The sequence below is a fragment of the Nomascus leucogenys genome, chromosome 16 (genome assembly GCF_006542625.1).
Source record: "Nomascus leucogenys isolate Asia chromosome 16, Asia_NLE_v1, whole genome shotgun sequence".
Taxonomy (NCBI): Eukaryota; Metazoa; Chordata; class Mammalia; order Primates; family Hylobatidae; genus Nomascus; species Nomascus leucogenys.
This window is the reverse complement of record NC_044396.1, coordinates 87,704,359-87,726,611: the sequence shown is the minus strand read 5'-3', so window position 1 is coordinate 87,726,611 and position 22,253 is coordinate 87,704,359. Positions and strand designations below refer to the sequence as shown.

Sequence of the window (22,253 nt, the reverse complement as noted above, 5' to 3'; positions counted from 1 at the left end):
AGGGCTGGACCACAGTGGGCTGGGGTCAGAGCATGCTGTGCTCCAGGCGGCTGGGGAGGCCAGCAGCAGAACCACGCAGGGCTTGATGTTCAGAGCCAAGGAGGCTGAGCTTTATCCTGAAAGTTACTGAAGGACTCATCACATTAAGATCTGAAAAATGATTTCAGCAATGGATGCTAATCACTGAAATACACAACTGAGATTTTTGAAACAGGAATGTCAGTCAGAATCAACTTAAACTGGACAGGATTTTCCATCGATAAGGGAGGGTGAAATTCAGATTGAAAAATGATCTGTAGCCTTTCCCAATCAGAAATAGAAACAGAATCAGGCATAAAATAGATTGTTATTTTAAAATAATGATGGATTTTTTCCTTTCTATCCCTACAAAACACTGAATATCAATATAAATAGTAGATATTATTTGCACAGAAAACAATAAACTTTATTACTTAAATTTGTCACATATTCTATAAAATGTCTCATATTTTCATTTAACTTTTGACTCCAAAATTTTATTTTTTCTTCAAATCATTAGTTTTACATTCTGGAACCTGTCTCTGTATACAGTGACCAGAGTCTTTAATTTTGAGTTAAACAAGGGAGCTAGACTATCTAAGTTGTAGTATTGTTAACATGATTGTGTGGGTTTTTCGGGATCTGGGCTAACCGTTCCTAACGCTGCCTGTTAGGAATCATCTTGATCACACTGACAATGCCGTTCACTTACTAAACCCTTACACTGTCAAATAACTATGTGAAGAGATGGGGACAAGAGGATTAAAAAGTGAGAGCAACTATTTTTTAAGGCACTGATTGGCTATACAATCACTAACCAGTGGAAACAGAAGTTTGTAGAGTTCTTTTTGGAACACAGACTAAATGAGGCACTATATCTGCACAAGGGAATGGAGTACGTCAAGCTTAAAGGCAAAGAGGACACTACACTTGAAAATGGTTGCACTGAATTTGAGCTTTTTAGCAGAATCTACAAGACCCTTCATTACATGTCCATTGTCCTAGCCAGCCAGCATTGTCTCTTACTTTCTCTAATGATCTAATACACCTGCAGTTTCCTCAATTATCATGTTTTCTTATAATTGCAAATATTTACATATAGCAACCAATTAGTAAACACCTTCATTTGTGCCAGGCATGCTTCTAATCTTCACAGCAATACTAAGGTAGGTATCATGACTGTCTATTTTATAAGTGGGGAACCTGCAGTTTAGACTCTTGTTTAGAGAGGTTAAGTCACTGACTCAAGGTCACAAAGCGGGTGAAGGGCAGAGCGGAAGCACAGATGCTCCGAGAGTACCTGCCGTGTGTGGTTATCTTCTACTGGTCTTAACATCTCCATGGGCCCCTTCTGCTACCTCTGACCAACTTGCCTGGGTTACAAATCTCCCTTCCATGTGCCTAGAAAGCACATGTATCTCTGTCAGAGCTCTACAGATGTGGTCTTTGCCCATTTCCCTAGTAGACTGTGGCACTTGCAAGGACAACAATGATGTCTTTAATCACTGTCTTCGTACCACCTGCAACACAGCAGGTGTTCAGGAAATATATCTGAGTAAATACTGATACTGACTTGACTTGGAATACCTGAGTACAAGAAGATTCAGAACCTAAACAAGTGAAAGACTCTCTCCATGAAGGAATCTGGGGCAGGGGCGGGGTAGAGAAAGAGAAGGGGGCAGTTATTAGAAAGAGAAGGGGGCAGTTATCATTCACAATGCTCAGCGTTGTGTGAGATACACAAATTAAAGGCTCCTGCTCTTAAAGAGCCTTTAATCTAACGGAGGAGCCACTGTAATATAAAGAATGACTGTATAACAACACGGTTAAGATGAAAGACTCTGGATTAAAATCAATTAGTTCAAATCTGGGCTCTACCAGTTATAAGGTACATGAGCAACACAAGCGTGAAATTCACCTCCTGAAGCTTAAATTTCTTCCTTTTTTAAAATGTAGATGATACCTTCTTATGGCTGTGAGGATTCAATAAAATAATTTACAGAAAGTGATAAGCACATGCTTGGCTGTTATGGCAACTTACAACCAATGTAAGTCATATGATACCAATACTAAAATGAGGAAATATAAACCAAGCATGCTCTTTAGAGAGGGTGGAGGATCACAGCCTGATTTAACTGGTGAGGACATCATGGAAGAGAGGGCGTGGGGCTGAGTTCTGAAGGATGGGTATGGTTTCTTCATGCAAAGATACAGGCAATAGCAAAGTTGTGTGTCATGGGGCTGTCACCTCCATTTGCTTTTGTGGTATTTGAATACAGGGTTCCATGTCTTATCAGTCTTTGTATGACCAGTGCCTCTGTTGTGTCCAGTATGGAGCTCATGTTCCATATATGCTGTCATATGAGAAAATGAATGAATTCTAAGGGGGTGACAACAAAGGTTAGGAGGAAGCGATTTGGGAACAATGAAATGTGCTCTTAGAGACATGAGAAGACTGGCTTATCTATAGCAGGGTCTTCCTATGGAAACAGAAAAAAATCAGGTCTGGTGGAGCATCAGCCAGATAGGAGAAGATCTCGAAGGCCAAGTAGGAAAGTTCCTGTCCGATAGTGATCTGGGCCTTTCTGGATCACAATCCCTTTTACAGTCTGATAAAGCTATGGATGCTTTGAAAACATGACAATAAACACAAAATTGTATAGTATTTCCTGTTAATTAACTCTAAATAGCACCTGAGGATTGACCCGCTACCTCTCCATAATTCTTGATTTATTATTCTGTATGCCAACTCCTTAAAAAAATTATTTAATAAAGAAAAAAATTGTGAAAAATTTCAATAACATCACACACTACAGAGATGTGGTGGATGTCACATTCCCATTCCATACAAGAGAAAAACAAACAACAACAAAAATCCAAACAGACAAACAAAAAGAAAATATAATAAACTTAGTTTGGTCTACAAAAATGATGAGAATTATTTTCTTTCTAAAAGCAATTTAATTATTTCAGGCTAATTTTGGCTATTAGGGAAAACCAAGCTCATATATTTTTCATATATATTAAATATGTGAATACAACTTTGACAATTAAACTTTACATGATTGTATCACTTTCAGGTTACAAAACACTCTGATGATATTATCTTAATTCTTCTAACAACTGCATGGGATAAGCATCATTTTCACTGAACTGATGGAGAAAGTGAGACTTGCCCAAAGTCACACAGCTAAGTGGCAGAGCTCAAACACAAACACTGAAAAAGTAAGACTCTCTGGAAGATCAGGGCCTAAGTAGTATTTTTTGATGCTTTAGAAAAAAATCAAGAAAATGTAAAAAGCGAGACAAAAATAACAATACTTTTCCTTTATAGGTCCCCAGATTTTTACATTTTATGAAGTAATTTTTATAAAATACATTTTATAGTACTTATAATTTGTTTCATAAAATTCAGAAGCACAGAAAACCATGCTTCCATAAGACTAAGATAAATACTGTCAAAAATTTCCAGCATATCTGTGTAATTTTTTTTGCCTATGCATGCACATAGAAAACTAAAATTGGGATATTATATATGAAGTTTGGCAAACTGCTCTTTTTACTGAATAATCTGGAAAATTTTTTTCATGCTATTGACTAGACTGCTAGATATTTTCTGAAGACAGTAATCTGAATATTTAAATATCAGGATGACCTGAGCCTTCAATCTCTGCCGCTTATAATGAAGCTTCCTGGGTCTGACCTGTTTACATTTAGGAAGCTTCTTTTCTGACTTTTGGAGTTAATCTGACATAATCACTAGTGTTGTACTAGGAAACCAGCAGTGGAAATTTTCCATGTGACTTCAGGTAAGTGTGAAATTGTCTTCATCTTCCACACAGGTCAGGATAATTGGAACAAAAAGGCAAACTTACCTTTGTTTGCTTCAGGTGTTCAACCAGTTCCTGTGACATTCCAAGATGGCTGACATTTCCTAACAAAAGAAAAGACCTTTTTACTCAAAATAAAGAGAAAAAAATCCCCCAAGAAATAAAAATTAAACATTTTACATAATCTACAATTAAAAAAGCTTAATGATTAAAGAATAACGTTATTAAATATTTGTCAGTTTTAAGAAGTGCCCTCAAATACTAACCAAATAATGTATTACAAATAACTAGTTATGAGGTTTTACAGTTGTTTAATAGGGAGTAATTGGCCCCAATTAAACTGACTAAACTAAGGCTTTTTAGATTACTAAAACAAATTAAACTTTTTAAAATGAGAATTTAGGTGATCTTAAAACTTTTCTAAAATGGATAATGAAACTTGCTAAGTTGTAATCTCTCTGGTTTTATTAGTTATATTAAGATAAATTAAGTGAGATTAAAATCTTATTTGATTTATTTACCTTTGAAAATGAAGACCGTTTAAGGGTTACACATCCTCAGCCTTGGCGAGTGCGACCTCAATTAGTCAAGCCAGAAAGTCTTTAAAAGCTTTGTGCTTAGTGCTTCCAGCATGGAGCGAGGTGTTCATTAAGGTACCAAAATTCTCATAAAAAATCCAAAGTTGCACTAGTGAAAAAACGCTCAACAAGATGAAAACTGATCACATCTTTTTCAGAAAATCCAGTAGTTATTTTAAAACCAGTTTTTAAACAAGATTTGGTTTTGCGTAGTTTAACGTGCCACTCAAGCAGCTCGATACCATTTGGACTCTTTAAACAGCATTTAAATCTATGGTGAGTATATAATGGTACATTTAATTTTATACCATTTTTAAAATAAGTTGTACAATGTTTAGTGTGACCCTTTTATGACAAGCATTGTTAAATGAATTCTTTCCCTGTTTACAACTATTTATGAAGGCCTTTTTAAATTAAAAAAAAAAAAACCCATGAAATTGTTAGCTCACACACACAAAATTTCTTTCAAAAGTTTATTTAGTATCAAGCAAGAGGAGACTTTGCTTAACACTACAGAACATTTCAAGACTTGAGTTACAAAAGAATACCACATTATTTGCACTTGTAATTGGCTTCCCTTTTTACGCATGTTGGCAAGAGAAAAAAAACTAGCATATGGCTGAAAGATAAAATAACTAAATTCTATGGAAACCTTTAAAATGAAAGGTGAGGCTTATGTTAAAAGAATAGATTAACATATTTAGTAAACCTATTTTTTGTTTAACACTAGTTAATCAAAGTTATTTTTTTTCTTTTGATGACCTATTTTTTCATATACAGACTGGAAATAACAAAATTTTACATGTCTTTTTTTTTTTTTTCTGCCCAGGTTGATGTTTCAACAAAGTAGTTTTAAGTTCCATCCATTCAGATTTTAAGCATTTTGATTTATTTAAAAAGGGATTGTTCATAGAAAAAAATTACTTTGAACAGTATACAGGACTGGTGGAGATTGGCTATTTCACAACATCAGACAGTACAATCAGTATCTGCCATATGGCTGGTCTCTGTAGACGCCCTTTGCTGTCCTCGCTGAAGGTGCCTTGTGTCTTGAGTTAGTCCACTCTTCTTGCCCTACAATCAGTAAGATGAATCACAATTAGATCGCTGCCATGAATCCCACAGGCTTCATTTTTCAGACTCTAACTTAGCCCTGAACCAAAGGTACATGTCATATTGAAAATATATACCCCTGGTGTACTGAAAAGAAAAACAAACAAGGAATTTACTTAAATAAATTACAAACACAAGGAAAAATAATCATCTCACTCGCAAAATTTGTCAGCATGGGAAGATAAACAGTTCTTGTATCTGAAATGGCAACCGACTTTGCAGGGACTTTCCTTTTGGTTACTTAATTTAACAACAGTCTACAAGCTCAAGTAGCAAGGAGAACTGCCTTTTGCTAAACATCAGGACATTTATGAGTGAAAAAGAGAATGGGAAAAGGATCACTTAGATGTCTTCCAACAGCAAAAACAAAGAAAAAACATAGATAGGCATCTGTGAAGACAAAGGAGAAGAAAACCGGAGAGCAAAACGGGAAGGGGCAGACTGAGAAAGGGAAATATGATCTCACTTTTCACAGGCGCTTTCACGGAAAGACTGAAGGAAAGTTGCATTGGGTTTAACTTCACTTCTCAATAGCACTTCATGAATATGAAATAAATTTAACGACATAATGTCAGATTTCATTCATCATAATGCTAAATCTGTACTGGACAATGGTATTAATAACCAAGGACATTCTATCATCTTTATCTCCTGAAATTAAACACCTGTTCAGCCTGAAGATAACTTTTAATGAGTTATCTATAGGTCTTGGACATCAAACAGTTAACATCCCTGCTGCAACATACAGCAATTTAAAAGCCATGTGTCCACAGAGACCAGTTTAAAAAGCTGTGAAGGAAAAATGCTTAAAATGAAATCTTCTTTTGATACAAAACATGCAATCAACGTCACTCCCTCAAGCTAACTTGCATCAATTTAGGTAGCCTGCATTCAGCAAACCAACATATTTCTCTTAAGTGTTTGTTACGGATAACAAAAAAAAAAAAAAAAAAAAAAAAAAAATCCAAGGTGCAGCCATCACAGCTTTGGGCAGGTGATACAACAAAATTTACTTCAAAAGGTTTAACACCGGAAAATGGTTTTTCAGTTGTTAAGAGAAATGTCCTAACATCCATTAACCACAATCCTGATATACTTGCACCGGGTACCAGGGATTCATCAGAGCTTTGCAACTGATTGAAGCTTCACGTTCTCTGATCTCCTTGCCCTGCGGCAAAGGCTCTTCTTACTACCATTATGTTGCTGCTGCCAATTCTTTTAATTAAACCTGTCGTCCTTCTGCATAGTGCGACTTTGGACATGAAGTCCCCAGCATCTCTACCAGCTCCACTGAATTAAGAGGGGTTTAGCTGCTGCCCTGTGAAGCTTACAGACCCTGTATCTCCTCCTTGGCTCAGTGCTTTTGTAACCTTTATGAAATGACTCCCACTGTAATTTTTTTCAGAGGGTTTGAGATTGGAAATGAATTAAAACATAAAGATGAAGGTGGGAGAATCACTTTAGAGCTGTAGTCTCAATTGCTTCATTTCCCTTCACTGTCAGGAAACAAGGACACTGCAAAAAGACCCAGCTATCAAGTGTCTGCAGTTTGAAAAACTACTCTGTGAAAAAATCAGCACACGGCAATCAACTCAAACATAAAATTTAAGTTCAGAATCTGGATTCATGCAATCTTCGGCAAGTCTTTAGTTCTCTTTAAATCTTTAAATAATAAAGGAGCCTCTAAAAATAGCTAGATATGCACAAATGAATTGACAGGAAGCTGCTGTTTCAGAGTCCAAATGTCCTTATTCTCTTCCCATTAAGATCTTTAAGGTCGTTCTACGGCCATCTCGCCTCCCTTTTCACATGCTCTGGCCAGTCACTCACCGTAGGAATCATAAGTCTCCTCACTGAGTCCATGTCCGTAGTCATAGTAATCAGCACCACTGCAGTGAACAAAACAAAACAAATGACAAAATCATCTGGCTGTGAGTTTCAACAGTATTCAATAAAGTATTATAAAACTTAAAGACAACTAATGAAAGGCAGGACTGAAAATTCAAAGAAATTCCCACCAAGATCACAGAGTTCTAAAGCAGAAGTGTTAACTTTAGGATTATCAAAGACCCCTTGTCTAGCTCCCTAATTTTAATACATAATAAATATGTTTTGACATTTTAACCACAACAATTGGCCACCCAACACACAGTAAGCTCCTAAAAGTGCACGAGGGAATACAAAGACAGTACCTGACCTGGGAAGACTGGGAGTCTGCGGAGAGGGAGGATGTGTGTGGACGATTCCAGCCCAGTGTGCCAAGAACTAGGGCTGGGCCTGTGCAAGGCACTGTGGGAGTGGGGGAGGAGGTAAACACCTCCTTTCCAATAGATGGCATGTTTACAGAAGGCAAAGACTTTATTTCTTCTTACACCCTCGTCTACCAGAGAATCTGGTGCTGCATGAATTGTGGGTGCTGTACTTTATAATACATTAAAAACAAATGCCCAGATGAAATGTTTTCTTTGACCGGTACTGCTGCATCACATCCGTAAGCTGCTGGGAAAAGGCGACTCAGCAGCCATGGCCACATGGGACGGAGAGCAGGGAAATGGATCTCTGCAATCTAGTCACAAGTCTGGTTACATGAGGCCAAGGATCTTTTCAAAGTACAGGCAAATCCATGTTCCAATATACAACATCCTTGAGAGAGCACGAGCAAAGAGCCGTCACTGACAGCAAGAGGGAAGAGTTATCCTGCCATTTTGCAGATGATGCAAAACAGCCTACATATATACAATGTATCTGAACTAGGAATAATTTTTTACAGGAACAGACTTGTGAAAAGTCTAGATTACTAAGCCATAATCATTCTGAGTATTTGGGAAAGAGTTTCCATGTACCCTCTCAGGCTTTCCTCTTTCCCACTCAATTTTGTAGGGAAACCACCATCCTGAATTTGTTATCTTAGACTGTCATGGAAATAAACATCCCCATTCTTCCAATTTCATACAATTAAGAGGTTTCTAATCAAAATGGAAAATGATTCAGCTCAGATGTTTAACAGCTCAGGAAGTCACAGTTTGAGGAGCACAGATGCATGCTGTGAATGCCTACTGAACACCAGCCGCTGAGATCCCACATCACCCCCGGCCTCAGTAAAACTGCCATACCCATTTGACAGATAAGGATACCGCAGACCAGAAGAGCTAAGAAGCCGGGCTAAATTGCATGGAGGACAGTATAGCTGAATCTCTTTGACTACACAGGCCAGACTTGTGGTCACAACCACACGGAGTTTTTCTCCCACGTTTTCTTTCTCAGGAAAAGACACCAGAGACTAATCATCTAAACATTTAATGACTACGGCACAGCATGGCCATTCCTATGAGAAACGTGTAAGCAATGGAGCTATGTTCCTTTTTATCTCAAACATGTGGGCATGAGTTTTTATATTTGCTACTCCTTCTGCCAGAAGGCCCTTCTCTCCTCTCCTCCAGGCTGTTTCCAATTCAAGCCCTTAACCTAAATGCCACTTCCAAAGAGAACCCTGCTGGTATCCCTGAGTGAGGTTGGTTTCCCACGACAGCATGCCCTGGTTCTCATTCTTTTGGCCTGGAGGAGACCCTCACGTTACGTATGTTAAGTGGGTATAAGGAGAAGGGGCACCTCCATCACTCTAGTGTGTCACGAATGGCTTGGAGCATGCAGTGCTTGCACAGTGTTCTGAGGGTGCAGGTGAAGACAGGCGGAGAAGGAATGGACACAGGCAATGGCAGCAAGGGTCTTCCAGGCAGAAGAAACAGAATATGCAAAGCAGAGGCAGGAAACAGGTTGGAAAATCCAGGTGTCTACAAGCAGTTCAACCAAATATAGTAAGTATTGATGAAAAACGCCTGGACCGGGCCAGGCGCTGTGGCTCACGCCTGTAATCCCAGCACTTTGGGAGGCTGAGGCAGGCGGATCACGAGGTCAGAAGATCGAGACCATCCTGGCCAACATGGTGAAACCCTGTCTCTACTAAAAAAAAGTATATAAAAATTAGCTGGGCGTGGTGACGTCTGCAGTCCCAGCTACTCAGGATGCTGAGGCAGGGTAACTGCTTGAACCCAGGAGGCGGAGGTTGCAGTGAGCTGAGATCGTGCCACTGCACTCCAGCCTGGCGACAGAGCGAGACTCCATCACAAAAAAAAAAAAGAAAAAAAAAAAAAGACAAATGCCTGGACCGGAATATTCCTTAGAATACTTCTTCCACACATAGAACATAGGCCCCACCTTGTTGTCCTGGCTTAATCATATCCTTACAAGTTAATTAAATACGGTGTAACACAGTGGTTATGATTTGAGCTCTCTGTATAAAATAAGCTCTCTGAAATGTGCTGTGTTAAGCTCTGTTGGCTCAACACATTACAGAATAGTCACTACTACAGCTGACCTAATATACCAAGTAGCAATGTGCAATTTTTCCACAGAGGTACATGGAGCCACAGAGTTTAAAAAAATGGTCTTCAAATTGAGGGCTGGCATTCCTAAAAAAATTTAGAAGAAAAAGGAGTGTGAGAGGAATGCAACTATTGTGAGCTACACCACTGCCCTACTAACAACTTCTCATGCGCATGAGCTCAGCTAATCTAAAAAAACTCTGTGCTTTTATAGACGAGGCAGCTGAGGCCCAAGCTGAGCCATCTGCCCAGGGTCACTCAACTTGTAAGTGGCAGCACCTACACTCAAAGCTCAGAACACTACCACTGCCATGTGCTGAACACAAATGCTACAGGTGGCTTTTGCTCACCACGGGTGGCCACCTTATGTGATCGGTTCCCACTTTGACCTGGCCTTTAGCTCTTCCAGAATTTCTCTTGTTTGCTCTCCCTGGGGCTTTAATGATCCCTCCTCATGCTCAGAAACAGAAGTCGGGCCCACATGAAACATGCTGCCACATGATCATAGTGATCTGTGACTGCCTTAGTCTCTCTCCGGCTTCCTTTCTGTAGTCCTAATTTTCCCTCACGGAATAATATACAGTTATGGTGAGAAGAAGAGGGACTAACTGAAAAGAGAGCAGATCAATTTTCATATTCAAAAAGATAATAAACCAGCAGAAACTAACAACAAAAGAAAAAACATGGCTTTCCTGCTTAAGAAATGATAGCTTTAAATATGAGAATGCTATTAAAGTATTAATAGAATATTTCTCTTGTCTTGAGAATTGAAATTGAGACTCAAAGCTTTTGACAAAAATGTCTGTCAGCTGTCAGTCAAGGCCTGGGCCTTTACCCACAATGCCACCTTGGGAGTGTGGCTTCCATGTGGGAGTCTTCCTGTTCATCTGCCAAATCATGGGCTGGTCTAGACGCTGCTCAGGTCTCCTGGCAGCTCTAACATCTTCCATGGCTCTTTCACAGCATCTAGCCCCACAGTAGTCAACATAATTTCTCATTTTGTTGAAAATAAACTGGCAAATGCTTCTTGGAAACTCAGTGCTAAATTAAATGAACCTCAGTCTTCTTTCCAAGGGTCAGAAGTTACATCATAATGGCTCCTCAGACAAATACAACCTTGATGTTCTTGAGAATTTTCTCTCTGTTGCACAGATAAATGAGTAACCTCACCATAAAACTGAAAGGGATTTCCTTGACTGAGACAGTTCCCAATTGTTTAACTTGGAACTGTAAATGACAGGTTCTGTGACTAATAAACAGAAGAGTTAACAACTCCTTTCTAACCAAACTAAACCTCCTTTATTAAATGAAGTAAGCAGTAATGAACATGAGCACAGACTGGAAACTGACTGTGAGGTGCTATAACACAGTTCAGCATAATAAAAATGAGGGTAAAGAATGTTTTTTAATGCACAAAAAGATAAAAGGTAGCATGATTAGGTCCAGCAATGGTTTGGTGATGAGACAATCTTAGTTTTGACAAGTGAAAACTTAAAACTGACATTTGCTATCATTTCACCCAGTTTCTGATTACTTATTGTAAGACTGTCATCAAGCTGAGGAGCTGGGAGCAGCTGGGCCCCATTCTCATACCTGTCAGTTCCATCTGAATTGCTTTCACAGCATTTCATTTCTTGTACCTCAAATGTCTCTTAACCAAAGACATGTCCTATTTCCCAACGATAAACTAAAACCCCAACATATGGCAAAGGGGAAAAACACTAAAAATCTCTTCATTTATGGATACAACTTTTCATATTGATAACAGGCAAGAAAACACATTAGGCCAAATACTTCTCAACTCCATCAAAGGGATCCACGGAGGCCCCTCTCTCAACAGATCAAGAGGGGGGCTTCCCTTCCTGGCACCAGGACCATGTCTCTACCTTTCCTCCATGACCCACCCCATTACAGCGGGTCAAAGGAAGCCAGCGTGCTCAGCATCATTCCTGGATTTCCCAGAGGTTTTCATCAATTCCATCAACTTGAGTCAAGAAATAGCCCCTAACATCAGGAGACAGCATGTCATTCTGTCCCTCTCCTGATAGGTGTCAAGGAACAAATCATAGCACTGAGACCAAGTTCATGTCTACTTAGGCCTTCTACCCTACATCTACAGAGGTCAACAGAAGACCACAAACCCTGAGCAAGGACTCAAGTGGGATGAAGTCTACCTTCCCCAGGTCATCACACCTCTATGAGTGGGGTTAAGAAGAAGTGGGGTTAAGAAGAAACTCCTGACATTTGTCTTTCCCCTACTCCTGCAACCTCTTTGAGCCTCTCCACCAATTTCTACTTTAAATTCACTGGAACTATCTCATTAGGCCTTTTGCTTGTATTTATGTCAGCTCAGGAAGCTCTAAATCACTACGTTGCTCTTTGTCTTTAGCACACCTAACATTCTGCATATCCCCATCTGTCCTCTTCTCCTACCCACGCCTGCAATTCTGTCACTGCACCCTCTGGAATTCATGCTCTACCACTAGCAAAAATCCCTTATATAGTCTGAATCTCTTCTTTGAAAGTTTCTTGCTCAATGAAAACTTGATTTACCTCTAATGACAATTCTTCCCCAGCAACCCTCTCCACTTTTTTCTTTAACTCCCACAGCCAAGATATCACTGGGTGATGTGGTTTGGATGTTTGTCCTCCTGCAAATCTCATGTGGAAATGTAATCCCCAGTGTTGGAGGTGGGGCTTGGTGGGAGGTGACTGGATCATGGGGGCAGATCCCTCATGAATGGTTTAGCACCATTCCCTTGGTGATGTGAGTTCTTGCTCAGTTCACAAGATGTGGTTGTTTAAATGCCTGTGGCACCACCCTGTTCTTTCTCTGCTCCCACTCTCACTTGGCCTTCTGCCATGAGTAACAGCTCCCTGAGGCCCCATACAGCCTGCAGAACTGTGAGCCAATTAAACCTCTTTTCATTACAAATTACCCAGCCTCAGGTACTTCTTTACAGCAATGCAAAAATGGCTTGAATACAATGGGCCTAGAGGAAAGGAGAGCATTTTTCTTTTTGTGGCTAACTCCTCCCTCCCCTAAGGTACAGACACCTCTGCCACTTCCAGACCATCATGCTTCACTCTTCTGAACAAACACCCAGCTTTCTGCCAACAGCATCACTGTCCTGAGTCCTGGTGATTTCAGCATATGGGAAGATGATCCTTCAAACACGCAGGCCTCTCAATTTTCTGGCTCCTCTTGTCCACTGACCCGGCCTCCTTTAGCCAACCCCTCCACATCACACTCTAGGATCTTGCCATTAGCAGTAACTTCAGTCTTCAACTTCACATATCCCACTCTCTATGATTTCCTCTCTTTTAGTTTCTAGGATTATACCAGTTAGCCTTTCAACTTCATCGCAATCATCACCATTATTCCTCTTAAACTTTTCATCCCTTACCAAGGTAACCATTGAACTTCAAGTTGCTAAATTCAATGGTCAATGCTCATCCACATGTTATGTGACTGATCAGTAACTACCTGATATAGCTGATTACTACACCTCTTCCTTGATATACTTTCTTCACTTTGCTCCCAGGATGTTATACTTCCTGGTTTCCTTCCTACCTCACTAGCTGCTTTTTTTTTTTTTTTTTTTTTGAGATGGAGTCGCACTCTCTCGCTCTGTTTCCAGGCTGGAGTGCAGTGGCGCACTCTTCGCTCACTGCAACCTCCGCCTCCCAGGTTCAAGCAATTCTCCTGCCTCAGCCATCCGAGTAGCTGGGAGTAGCTGGGACTACAGGCACATGCCACCATGCCCAGCTAATTTTTGTATTTTTAGCAGAGACAGGGTTTCACCATGTTGGCCGGGATGGTCTCAATCTCCTGACCTCGTGATGTGCCTGCCTGGGCCTCCCAAAGTGCTGGGATTACAGGCGTGAGCCACGGCGCCCAGCTAGCCATCTACTAACTTCTAAATTCCCAACTCTATAACTGGTTTGGACTTTATGAACGCTATGTCTTCCTATCCATCTAAGATTTAGTCACTTATTTTATACTCATTTTCTATTCTGTGAGCTGTTTATTCAAGGTGTTAGTTTTCCAGTTTGTTGAGTATAATGTTTCTTAAATGCTTTATAAATTTTAGATATGTGTTCGTTTTTGCTTTTGAGGTTCTCAGTTTGCTTGTGTATAAAAGCTACCCCTTATTTAAAATAGGCTTCTTCTGGTGGCTATGGAGAAGGACACAATATACTATTGGGTGGGATATGCGAGTAATGTATGCTTTGTCTCTGGGGACTCCTGGGTCCTCCAGAGGGTGGGACTACCCGAGGTTTGGCCTCGCATTGCTACAGCTTTACTCTGGGATCCAACACCATTACCCTGCACTCAGAACCACTGAGTTGGAGGCAGAGCAGACCAGCCTTGCTGTTTCAGAGACAGTTCTTCAATCAGTTATGAGAACACCTTGAGCCTCTTTCTATCCTTTATAGCCATTGATGTGGGGGTTAAATCTTCCCTAAGCCACTCTATCATTGTAGCACGCTTCTCTTGAATGGGGTTTTGTCTGATTTTGTTTTTTTCAGAGGTTTGGTTGCATCTACTTCCTCTTTCTCAGGAATCTTTCAAAACTTGTTTCTGTCACTTCATGGGATTTTAAAAAGGAGGAGTGGGTGGACCAGGTATAGGCCCTTAGTCCATCTTCTTGATTCAATTTACTGTTTCTTAAAAGTCCTTTTCAGTTTACAATGCACTTAGATAATCTTTTAATTCTCAAAATATATTATTTGAGGTAGACATATTATTTAATTTTACAGGTAAGAAAACTGAGACAAGACAGGAATGACACCTCATTCGCATTTGTTCTGGACAGTACTGACATCTAGCATGTAGCAGCATTCCAACAGATACACGAATGGCTCATACAAACACTGGGACTGAAAACTTTGTCCATGTCTCAATGACTCGCCTGTAATAATAATGTTTTGTTGCCATGTCTGTGACAATTTAGGGGGGTGGGGGAAGGGGTAGTAAATTCCTTCGGAAGTCACATTACTAAGTTCTGTACTATTTAAATTTAATGCAAAAATTTTTCTTGATTATTTTGCCCCATTCCTTTAAGGAAAATCTTACCTGCAATCATTATGATAAAATTTAAGACTTCAGCTAACACCTACTAACTGCTTATTATGTGATAGGAAAAATGGAAAGAGTCAAGCATAATCCAGATAATTGCTCTAGACTGACCTAGTTTCGTATTTCCTTTTTATTTAGAAGGAGCCTTTAATTGTTATACTAACCGTTAGGAATTTTTATAAATAAAGCAAAATAAATGAAACATAATATTTAAAATAAAATTTGGGACTACTCTTGTTTTCACATTATCATACATAACTGAAGATTTGAAATTCCTTTAAGGTAAATGACTAAAAAATTTCCAATCTGCTTTCAATAAGAGCCTTACTTATCTAATAGTTCTTTTATAACATTTAACAATATTTCCCCAGGAGGGTATTGAATAATATGCTCCAGAATTAGGTTATACAAGTTGGGTGGAAAAACAGTTACAGCCCAAATCCAGTCACCTGACCACAAATTTGCTGAATTTTGGCTTTTCCTTGGTCCTTGTTCACTAGTGCTCCTACTAGGGCAATGCCACTGCTACGACTACTGTCATATAATCTGGGAAAAGAGATGGCAGTAACTTCATTCTTGTCTTGTTTTGTTAAATGTGTTCAGAGTAAATACATTACTGTTAGCCTGTCCCTCTTCCCCTGGGAATTCCGAGGCTACATGGGGCCAGTTCTGATGAGTAAGGCAGAAGCTTAGCCTCTCTTTGTGGGTGTCCCTGGCATGCACAGACTGCTGTCCATGTGACTGCAGGCAATGATGACATTTCTGCCCTCAAGGGGCTTACTGTGTGAGGAAGATTCAGCTGATGGGAAGGCTGCATGAGGTGTCAAATGTTTCAGACAGCTTGCTTTATTCTTCTCTTGCTGCTGGATCCATCATGAGCCCACCTCTCCCACAGCGTTACTGCATCTTACTTTTCAAAATAGCCTAGGGTAGTGGTTTCTAAAGTGTGACCCATGAACTCTTTCAGGGTTTCATCAAGTCAAAATGTTTTCAGAATAACATTAAGATGTTATTTGTCTTTTTCACCATACTGACCTTTTATGTGGTGGGTAAAATTGTTGGTGGTTGACCAAAAGTCAAGGCAGTGGCACCAAGATGCATGAGAATTCTTTTTCTTTTCTTTAAGGCATTTTCACTTAACAATGTCCCTGATGAAGTAAACGTTTACTAATTTTATTAAATCTCAACTATTAAAGACACTCTTAACTTCTGTATGATGACAGGAAAAGTGCTCTTGAAAGCAATTCTGGGGCACACTGAAGTACAAGGGTGATCTCAAGGAAAAGCACCTGGGGCCATTCCTTACATTGTGAGGCCAACTAGCTGCCTTTTCCATAAACATCATTGTTACCTGAAATAACTCACAGCAATGAACTAGGCTTACTCAGACTTGGGTATCTGGTTCACATTTTCTCAAAAATGAATAAAGTGAGCCTGTCACTTTAAGTAAAACAACTGACAGTATTTATTACCAATGACAGAATCTGAGCTTTCCAGTAAAAACTGCAATTTTGGAAAACCAGTATTTGCTACTGTAAACTGATGGCCAAGTCAATACTTGTCTCTGTTGAGATCAGTGGTGATATGACTTTTTTGATATTGCATAATGGAATGTATAACAGCACTGTGAAGATACGCATAACTCAGCGAAGTGACATTTTTCAAATGATGCATGCATGATGCCAAAAAACCCATCAAGTATACGGCAGACCAAGGTATTTTAATGTAACAGAGTATGAAAATGTTATTGGTATGGTTTTAGAGTCTACATTACAACTGATCTTTAAGAAACTACTACCTGCTAGGCCGGGTGCAGTGGCTCATGCCTGTAATCCCAGCACTTTGGGAGACTGAGGCAGGTGGATCACCTGAGGTTGGGAGTTGGAGACCAGCCTGGCTAATGTGGTGAAGCCCCATCTCTACTAAAAATACAAAATTAGCCAGGCATGGTGGCGCATGCCTGTAATCCCAGCTACTCGGGAGGCTGAGGCAGGAGAATCGCTTGAACCCGAGGCAGAGGTTGCGGTGAGCCAAGATCGCGCCACTACACTCCAGGCTGGGCAATGAGCGAGACTCCGTCTCAAAAACAAACAAATAAACAAACAAACACACACTACTACCTGCCAGGTTTTGATGCAGTATTAAAGAAGAACATCGACTATTATTTGAAAAGGCTACTTTCCCCTTTCCAGCTACATAGCTGTTGTTCCAACTACTTCAATCAAAACAACATATCACATCAGAAGGAATGCAAAAGCATAAATAAGAATCCACAATTTTTACCATTTTTTAAGAAAATAGAGATTTTTCGTAAAAATAGATTATATTTACAAGCAATGGGTTGATTGTTACATTTAATGATTAAGTTTTTAAATGTTTCTGTTTTAATTTCTAATATGATAAATATTAATATACATAAACCACATACACTAAAGCATGTTGTGGCTCTCAGTAATTTTTTTCCCCACACCACACCAATCTACTTCACTAGTTTTTAAGAGTATGAAGTATACAGGGATTGTGAGATCAAAAACTTTCAGAACCACTGGCCTAGGACACATGGCTTCAGTAAATTTTAGGAGGCCGGCAGAGTGAGCATTACGCTTGCCTGAAGAATTATTCTTTTATCTGGAAAACTGTCTCCTTGTCCAGCAGTGATGAGGGAGGAAGTATTCACTAACTAGTTAGCCAGAGGACAAAGCCCGATGTCACAACTGCTTAGTCTCAGATCTCACATAACACCATGACTACAAAGCTCGGTCTTCTGGGGCAGACAGCAAAAAGTCAGAGAAACTAGGATGTCAAATAAGCAATGCAAATATATAGATTACCCTCAAATCCTTACGAACAGTTTTAACATGGGAATAGCTTCAGTTCCCTAACTGGCATGTTTTATCTACTAGTGCCAAGAATATAAGAAAAGAGAAACAAACAAGTTTCAAATAAATAATTTTCTTTAGGCATTAAAAATCACATTCATTTGACAATAATTGGAATATTTAAATAATTTTCCATTGAAAATGCCAAATCAAATTTATAGTTTAATCAGAGAATCCCCCTCTAAGAGAAAGATTCAGCAATCCTATCAGCTCACAAAAACTGAAGGTCTGGCTTTCTAAATTATAGAGCTTTCAGAGTTGATATTGTGAACCTGACTGTTGGACATTTCACTGCTCAGCAGAACATCCATCACAGTGCTGACAGGGGAGGGAATACAAGGGCAAACTTAAAAAGTAATTTCACCATGTTTCTCAAGCTATAAAATGTGTTTTGGGAAAAACAGTGAGAAGTAGGACTTAAAATAATTTGAGGAATTATTCCTGCTCCCCATTTAATTAAGAGTTAACAAAAATCCCAGTTTACAACAGAATCCTATTTTAAGAAATGGGTTGATATCAAGTGTATACACATGTAACTGAGTCAGCAACTGACAGGGGTTGAGGGGAGGGAGGAATGACTGGGTAGAGCACAGAGGATGTTCGGGGCAGTGAAAGTACTCTGTGTGATACTCTAAAGGTGGACACGTGACATTATACATTTGTGCAAACCCAGAGAATCTACAACACCAAGAGTGAACTCTAATGTCAACTAACAACTTTGAGTGATGATCGTGTGTCAATGTAGGTTCACTGATTGTAACAAACATACCACTCTGGTGGCAGACGTGGATAATGGGGAGGCTGTGCATGTGTAGAGGCAGAGTGTCTATGGGAAATCTGTGCCTTCCTCTCAATTGTGCTGTGAATCTAGGACTGTGGCAAAAATAAAATGTTTAAAGAAGTCATAACTGAAAATTTATCTCCCAGGGACAAAACAGAATTTTAAAATGATAACTGACAAAACAGATCCTTTCCTCTTATAAATTAGTAATTTAAAAAATGAAACTGGTTTTATTTAAATACTTAACAGTCCCTATGTTTCATAAGACAGAGACTATTAAAATCTGAACCTTATTGTGGCATTAACATGAGCTTATATTTCTATAAATTCTACAAGGAAAGCAGACTCACCTGATTTATTAAGTCTTGCCATTGCTCTAGAAGAAAGTTATCCATTTTACCCTTGCATTTATATGCAAACTGGGGTGCACAGCAGTGAAGCCTTGTTGTTAAGTATCTCTATATCACCCAGTGGGAGGTGAGGGCACGAACACCGCACTGTGCAGGAGAGAGAGCTCCTGCTCTAGTGAGACCAGGCTGAGTCCTGGCTCTGCCACTTACCAACTTCAGCAGTGGCCATGCACAAAATCAAATAATATGAGACAATCATATCATGCATGCATTCATTCATTCATGCACGGATTCAAGTTATTTAAAACATATTTAATAAATAACACAAATTCACTACTTTCATGGAGCTGTCCTTAATGGGAAAGACAGACAATAAACTATATATATGTATAAATAATATGTCGCATGATCAGATGTGCTACTGAGAGTAAGAAGAGCAGCTAAGAGGTTGGAAGAACTGAACTAAGATTGTTATTTTATAGTTTAGTCAGAGAACTCTCTCTAATAAGGTATCATCTGAGCTGAGATTTGAAGGAATTGGAGGAGATACGCAGATATTATCTGGGGCACAGTACTGTGGGGCAGAGGGACCATCAAAAATGTCAAAGTCCTTCAGGGGACACATTCTTGGTACAGCTGAAGGCTAGAAAGGAAGGCAGTGCACTTGGAGCAGAGAGGACAAGGGAGAGGGCCACAGAATCAGTAAGAAGGCAGGTGGACCATGCAGGGTCATGCAGGCCACTGAGAGGCTTTCGTTTCTTATGTGTGTGTTTTTAAAATGCTGGTTGAGTGAAATGGGAAATTTTTCTTGGTTCCAAGAAAAAAACAAGAATTGTCATTTACAGAGAAAGGGAAGAGGATAGCAGCAACAGCTTTCAGGGCAGGGAGAGTTCAGGAGTTTGATTTGGGACATGTTAGGTTTGAGAGACCCTCCTCTGGAGAGGAGGCTGCTGGAAAGAGAATCTAGGGGTCAGGAGACAGGTCTCACCTGCAGACATTAACAGGAGACAGGTCTCACCTGCAGACCTAAATCTGGGAGTCATCATCATTGCTCTTGGTCATTAAAACCATGAGACAGTGAGACCACTGAGAAGAGAGCAAATGGAGAAGAGAGCAAACGGAGAAGAGGTCAAAGGAGTGAGCCCCTTGACTCCAGAATGAAGAGGGCAAGAAGAGGAGGGTCTAGCAAGAGATGGAGAACACCTAGCCAGAGAGACAGGAGCCCAGAGGCTCTGAGATGGTGAGGGCCTAAGGCTCTTCAGAAGGAAGGACGGATCCCTCATCAAGTGCGGCAAAGGTGCTCAGAGGAGGTCACTGAGGACCTGAACAGAGTTGTTTCAGTCGCAGGGTGGGGACCAAAAGATCAAGTTCAAGAGAAAGTGGAAGAAGATCAAGTGAAGACAGCGAGTTGAGACAACTCTTGCACACTTTGGCTTTGGGTTTTGTAGAGGAAGTGTGTGCGCATGTGTATACATAAACAGTCAAGCACCGCATAATGATGTTTCAGTCAATGCCAGACCACATATACCAGGGAAGTCCCTTCAACTTATAACGGAGCGAAATATTTCTATCGCTGTAGCCGTGGTAGCATCATAGCGCAATGCATTACTTGTGTTGATGACACTGGTGTAAATAAATCTATTGTGCTGCCGGTCATATAAATGTCTAGTACATACAATTATGTACGGTACATCATACTAGAAAATAAAATTAAAGGACTATGCCAGTGGTTGTGTATTTACCATATTATACTTTTTATCATTACTTTAGAGTATATTCCTTCTATTTATTAAAAAGAAAAAATTATTACTTCTGGTTACCTCCTGAGGGACCTGCTTGAAGCTGTTTCAGCTGTGTCTACTTGATCTGTAAAACAGTTTCGGGCAGGTCCTTCAGGAGGTAACCAGAAGAAGGTACTCTTATCCTAGGAGATGACAGCTTCATGCATGTTACTGTCCCTAACGATCTTCCAGAGGCCAAGATGTGGAGGGGAAGACAAGGATGCAGATGATCCTGACATTGTGTAGTGTGTGTCTGTCTTAGTTTTTAACAGAAACGTTTAAAAAGTTAAAAAAAAATTAGTTTAAAAACAGAAAAAGCTTATGAAATAAGGATACATTTTTGTATAGTTATACAATATGTTTATGTTTTAAGTGTTATTATGAGTCAAAAAGTTAAAAAATTAAAGTTTATAAAGTAAAAAAGTTATAGCAAGCCGTTTATTATTGAAGAAAAATGCTTTTTTTTTTTTGAGATGGAGTCTCGCTCTGGCTGGAGTGCAGTGTCGCGATCTCGGCTCACCACAACCTCCACCTCCCCAGTTCAAGCAATTCCCCTTCCTCAGCCTCCTGAGTAGCTGGGATTACAGGTGCACGACATCACACCCGGCTAATTCTTTTGTATTTTTAGTAGAGATAGCGTTTCACCATGTTGGCCAGACTGGTCTCGAACTCCTGACTTCAGGCAATCCGCCGCCTCGGCCTCCCAAAGTGCTGGGGTTACAGGCATAAACCACCGCGCCCAGCCGAAAAACACTTTTTAATACATGCAGTGTAGCCTATGCATACAGTGTCTATGAAGTCTGCAATAGTGCATAGTAACATCCCAGGCCTTCACAGTCACTCACCACCCACTCACTGACTCACCCACAGTAACTTCCAGTCCTTCAAGCTCCATTCATGGTAAGTGCCTTATACAGGTGTACCATCTTTTTTTATACCATATTTTTACTGTATCTTTTCTATGTTCAGATAGGTTTAGATACACAGATACTGACCACCATTACCATTGCCCAGAGTATTCAGTGCAATGACATGCTGGTCCAGGTCTGTAGCCTAGAGGCATGAGGCTGTATCATCTAGCCTAGGTGTGCATTAGGCTATCCCATCTAGGTTTGAGTAAGTCACTCTATGATGTTCCTCCAATGATAAAATTACCTAAGGATGCATTTCTCAGAATGTATCCCAATTGTTAAGCAACACATCTGTATACATACATACATACATACATACATACATACATTAAACTTTATAATTCATTGCGGGTAGATATTACCCCATTTCACAAAACAGAAAAAAAAAGTAGGTTTGGTAAATTAAGAAATTTATTTAAAATCACACAGCTGGTAAGTGGTGAAGACAGGATTAGAACAAAGGTCTGTGTAAATACAACAACGCTCTTCTTAATTTCTCTGAGACCAAGGTTTTATGTTATCAAAATTAGCAATATTAAGACTACCC

At 39.8% G+C, this 22,253-nt stretch overlaps 1 protein-coding gene across 5 annotated transcripts in view; it reads right to left on the bottom strand.

Annotated features, from left to right (window-relative positions):
* KHDRBS3 (KH RNA binding domain containing, signal transduction associated 3) overlaps nt 1-22,253 on the bottom strand; it is a 198,097-nt gene that overhangs the window by 4,200 nt on the left and 171,644 nt on the right. For 3 of the 5 annotated variants that reach the window (XM_030795399.1, XM_030795396.1, XM_030795397.1), the window contains 3 exons: nt 7,370-7,428; nt 4,370-5,500; nt 3,894-3,952 (listed from right to left, as the gene is read on the bottom strand). In XM_030795399.1, coding sequence (XP_030651259.1) covers nt 5,409-5,500; nt 7,370-7,428 — 151 coding nt within the window. In that variant the 3' untranslated portion in view covers nt 3,894-3,952; nt 4,370-5,408. Of the gene's footprint in view, nt 1-2,565; nt 2,579-3,893; nt 3,953-4,369; nt 5,501-7,369; nt 7,429-22,253 lie in introns of those variants that run through there. The other 2 variants (XM_030795395.1, XM_030795394.1) reach the window with 2 other exon arrangements.